The sequence below is a fragment of the Hyla sarda genome, chromosome 7, assembly GCF_029499605.1.
Source record: "Hyla sarda isolate aHylSar1 chromosome 7, aHylSar1.hap1, whole genome shotgun sequence".
NCBI classification, from domain to species: Eukaryota; Metazoa; Chordata; class Amphibia; order Anura; family Hylidae; genus Hyla; species Hyla sarda.
In genome coordinates, this window is record NC_079195.1 from 218,305,281 (window position 1) to 218,310,150 (window position 4,870).

At 39.8% G+C, this 4,870-nt stretch overlaps 1 protein-coding gene across 4 annotated transcripts in view; it reads left to right on the forward strand.

The window, feature by feature from the left end:
• LRRIQ3 (leucine rich repeats and IQ motif containing 3) overlaps positions 1-4,870 on the forward strand; it is a 75,380-nt gene that overhangs the window by 19,461 nt on the left and 51,049 nt on the right. For 2 of the 4 annotated variants that reach the window (XM_056532730.1, XM_056532727.1), the window contains exon 2: positions 4,081-4,359. In XM_056532730.1, the coding sequence (XP_056388705.1) occupies positions 4,105-4,359 (255 nt within the window). In that variant the 5' untranslated portion in view covers positions 4,081-4,104. Of the gene's footprint in view, positions 1-13; positions 200-4,080; positions 4,360-4,870 lie in introns of those variants that run through there. The other 2 variants (XM_056532729.1, XM_056532731.1) reach the window with 2 other exon arrangements.

A 4,870-nucleotide genomic window follows, 5' to 3' on the forward strand; every position in this document is an offset into this window, starting at 1 on the left:
AATTGTAGCCGCCTATCAGGCCGATCTATAATGTATATATACTGGGCCGCACTGTCATGGACGCCGACCACAGGACCCTGCGACCATAATATTTAACTCCTTGTCTCCCTCTGGTATCAGCCTATGACATTATATGGTCAATATATATGGAGTAGATTATATATTACACTCACAATGAGGGGAATTTCTATAAATCTGTGTAAGGTGGAGCTATATACAGTATATTGTACATTTCATGTGGCACCCACAATATTGTTATTATCAGCATGTGATCTTATATGGTTACTATACACAGAGCAGATTTACTATAACTTTATGTTACACCCACAATGCTGGTAAAAATAGTTGCAAACAATCCGGGGCACATATATAAGTACAAAGGTGCTACAGTGATCCCTCAACTTACAATGGCCTCAACATACAATAGTTTCAACATACAATGGTCTTTTCTGGACCATTGTAACTTGAAACCAGACTCAACATACAATGCTATGGAATCTGCGAAACGTGTCAATGGTTGGAAGAACCAACCAATCAGAATGGACATTTCACTGGTAAAACCCCTGTATTACTGAAGTGCATGCACTGACTGGTGTCAGGTAGCGTCCCCTACAGTACAGGGAGGTATTACATGTTCTGTACTATTTACCTGTATTACTGAAGTGTATACACTGACTGGTGTCTGGTAGTGCCCCCTACAGTACAGGGAGGTATTACATGTTCTGTACTATTTACCTGTATTACTGAAGTGCATGCACTGACTGGTGTCTGGTAGCGCCCCCTACAGTACAGGGAGGTATTACATGTTCTGTACTCTTTACCTGTATTACTGAAGTGTATGCACTGACTGGTGTCAGGTAGCGCCCCCTACAGTACAGGGAGGTATTACATGTTCTGTACTACTCTTTACCTGTATTACTGAAGTGTATGCACTGACTGGTGTCTGGTAGCGCCCCCTACAGTAAAGGGAGGTATTACATGTTCTGTACTACTCTGTACCTGTATTACTGAAGTGTATACACTGACTGGTGTCAGGTAGCGCCCCCTACAGTACAGGGAGGTATTGCATGTTCTGTACTACTCTTTACCTGTACTACTGAAGTGTATGCACTGACTGGAGTCTGGTAGCGCCCTCTACAGTACAGGGAGGTATTACATGTTCTGTACTCTTTACCTGTATTACTGAAGTGTATGCACTGACTGGTGTCTGGTAGCGCCTCCTACAGTACAGGGAGGTATTACATGTTCTGTACTCTTTACCTGTATTATTGAAGTGTATGCACTGACTGGTGTCAGGTAGCGCCCCCTACAGTACAGGGAGGTATTAAATGTTCTGTACTACTCTTTACCTGTACTACTGAAGTGTATGCACTGACTGGTGTCTGGTAGCGCCCCCTACAGTAAAGGGAGGTATTACATGTTCTGTACTACTCTTTACCTGTATTACTGAAGTGTATACACTGACTGGTGTCAGATAGCACCCCCTACAGTACAGGGAGGTATTACATGTTCTGTACTACTCTTTACATGTACTACTGAAGTGTATGCACTGACTGGTGTCTGGAAGCGCCTCCTACAGTACAGGGAGGTATTACATGTTCTGTACACTTTACCTGTATTACTGAAGTGTATGCACTGACTGGTGTCTGGTAGCGCCTCCTACAGTACAGGGAGGTATTACATGTTCTGTACTACTCTTTACCTGTACTACTTTTTACTTCTATTAAAAAAATCTTTACCCTTCCAGTACTTTTTAGCAGCTGTATGCTACAGAGGAAATTCTTTTCTTTTTGAATTTCTTTTTTGTCTTGTCCACAGTGCTCTCTGCTGACACCTAATGCCCCGTATCAGGAACTGTCCAGAGCAGGAGAAAATCCCCATTGTGAACCTATGCTGCTCTGGACAGTTCCTGACACGGACAGAGGTGTCAAAAGAGAGCATTGTGGACAAGACAAAAAAGAAATTCAAAAAGAAAAGAATTTCCTCTGTAGCATACAGCTGCTAAAAAGTACTGGAAGGGTAAAGATTTTTTAACAGAAGTAATTTACAAATCTGTTTAACTTTATGGCACCAGTTGATTTAACAATAAATAAATAAATAAATAAATGTTTTCCACCAGAGTACCCCTTTAATATATTAGCATAGGCATTTTTTTTTTTAGCTTTACCCCCTGCATTTTTCTTATTACAAGTCATGTGATTCCTTCATCATGTGACTCAAGGAATTCTATTGGGGGGGGGGGGGGGGAACGTCAACAAACATGTACACATGGCATTTTTTCTATTGTTTTTATTTTTATTTTTTCTACCTACAAAAGACTATGGGACAAAAAAAAAACACACCATAATTTCTTAAATAACGCCATACTCAGACAGGGTTGCCACCTGGCAGGTATTTTTATATTAAAAATACCGGCCATGCAATGTTACAGAACTACAACTCCCAGCATGCCTGTTGGCTGTCCGGGCATGCTGGGAGTTGTAGTTTTGCAACAGCTGGAGGCGCCACTTGTTGGGAAACACTGACCTATACTATATACTACTATATAGTCCAACGTGCTGGGAGTTGTAGTTTTCATTTGGGGCAGCTGCTGTATCAGGGCATGCTGGGAGTTGTAGTTAGTAACTAACTGCAACTCCCGAATTTGCTAAAAATAAATAAATAAATTGTGATCAAAAATCACATCAAAATAAAAATGATCCCTCCTACAGGCCTGTATAAGGAGAAATAAGAAAGTTATAGGGGTCAGTCAGAATAGGACAACATTTCCCCCGCATGTATCATTATTAAAGGGGTACTCTTCTGGAAAATAAATATATACATATATATATATATATATATATATATATATATATATATATATATTTTTTTTTTTTTTTTTTAAATCAACTGGTGCAAGAAAGTTAAACAGATTTGTAAGTTACTTCTATTTAAAAATCTTAATCCTTCCTGTACTTATCAGCTTCTGTATGTTGCACAGGAAGTTTCTTTCCTTTTTGAATTTCCTTTCTGTCTGACCACACTGCTCTCTGCTGACACCTCTGTCAATTGTAGGAACTGTCCAGAGTAGGAGCAAATCCCCATAGCAAACCTATCCTGCTCGGGACAGTTCCTAAAATGGACAGAGGTGTCAGCAGAGAGCACTGTGGTCAGACAGAAAGGAAATTCAAAAATAATAGAACTTCCTGTGGAGCATACAACAGCTGATAAGTACTGGAAGGATTAAGATTTTTTTTAATAGAAGTAATTTACAAATTTGTTTAACTTTCTGGCACCAGTTGATTTAAAAAATAATGTTTACCAGAGGAGTACCCCTTTAATGCAAATTAGCATAGCAGGTATTTTTCTTTATTTTTTCCAAGAAAGGTGGCAACCCTATACCCAGAGCGTAGTGCCATTTTCAAAAACTGCCACCACAAAGGGGTTAAAGGGTACCTCTCATCAAAAAAACTTTTGATATATTATAGATTAATGTATGCAGAATAACTTTACAATTGCATGTTATTAAAAAATATGCTTCTTTCTATTTAATTTTCCACTTTGAAGAAATGACCACTAGGGGTCTCCCTACCAGTCCTGGCAGCAAGCATTTCAGACTCATGCTGGAGTCCTAAACACTACGAGCTGCCAGTCTGCTTTGTTCACAAAGGAGAACACTCAGAGCTGCCAGCCTGCTTTGTTCACAGCCTGTTTGGCTGGCAGCTCTGAGTGTTTAGGACTCCAGCATGAGTCAGAAATGCTTGCTGACAGGACTGATCGGGAAAAATACAATAGAAAGAAGCATATTTTTCATTAACATGCTATTGGAAAGTTATTCAACATTCATTAATCTAAAATATATAAAAGTTTATTTGATGAGAGGTCCCCTTTAAACCACCACAAAGTGTGAAAAACCACAATAAAGTCATGTACATGTAGCATTTTTTATTACCAACTAGGGAGATGGGGAATTTCCTAGCGCTCCTAACACCAACATGTTCTGATGGTGCCGGCTGTCTATGAAGATTTTCCGGGCGGACATTCTACAAAAATTCTGTCGTGTGAACATGGCCTTATACTTCCTATTTGGAAATGTTATAGGTTCCCATTCGATGATTTGACAACATGGAGGAAAGTTACCTTGTATCAGCCTCGAGGAGTATTCTACTTGAACATGGCCGCACCCTGGATAATGGTCGGACCACAGAGCTGGAGGAACTCGTCGTCTTACATCTAAGTAAGCGGCTTCTAAAACAAGTGGACGTCCTGGTGTCCTGCACGGCTCTGAGGTCCTGCACGTTGGCCAATAACTACATTACGGACATCGCAGCGCTGAGGAACTGCGTCCACATCGTCAAACTAGACTTGCATGGGAATCAGGTACATAACAGCCTTTTAGATACATTTAGACGCACTTTTATATATGATTTATTTTTCATATGAACTGGCTCCAGAAAGTTAAACAGATTTGTAAATTACTTCTATAAAAAAAAAAAAAAAAAAAAAAATATTAATCCTTCCAGTACTTATCAGCTGTTGAAGTTGAGTTGTTCTTTTCTGTCTGACCACGGTGCTCTCTGCTGACACCTCTGTCTGTCTCAGGAACTGTCCAGAGTAGGAGCAAATCCCCATAGCAAACCTTTCCTGCTCTGGACAGTTCCTGTGACAGACAGAGGTGTCAGCAGAGAGCACTGTTGTGCAGACAGAAAAGAACAGCTCAACTTCAGCAGCTGATAAGTACTGAAAGGATTAATATATTTTTTAATAGAAGTAATTTACAAATCTGTTTAACTTTCTGGAGCCAGTTCATATGAAAAAAAAAGTTTTTAACTGAAATACCTCTTTAAGCACATGGTTACTTACTTCCAGAAACTGCGCCACTCTTACCATG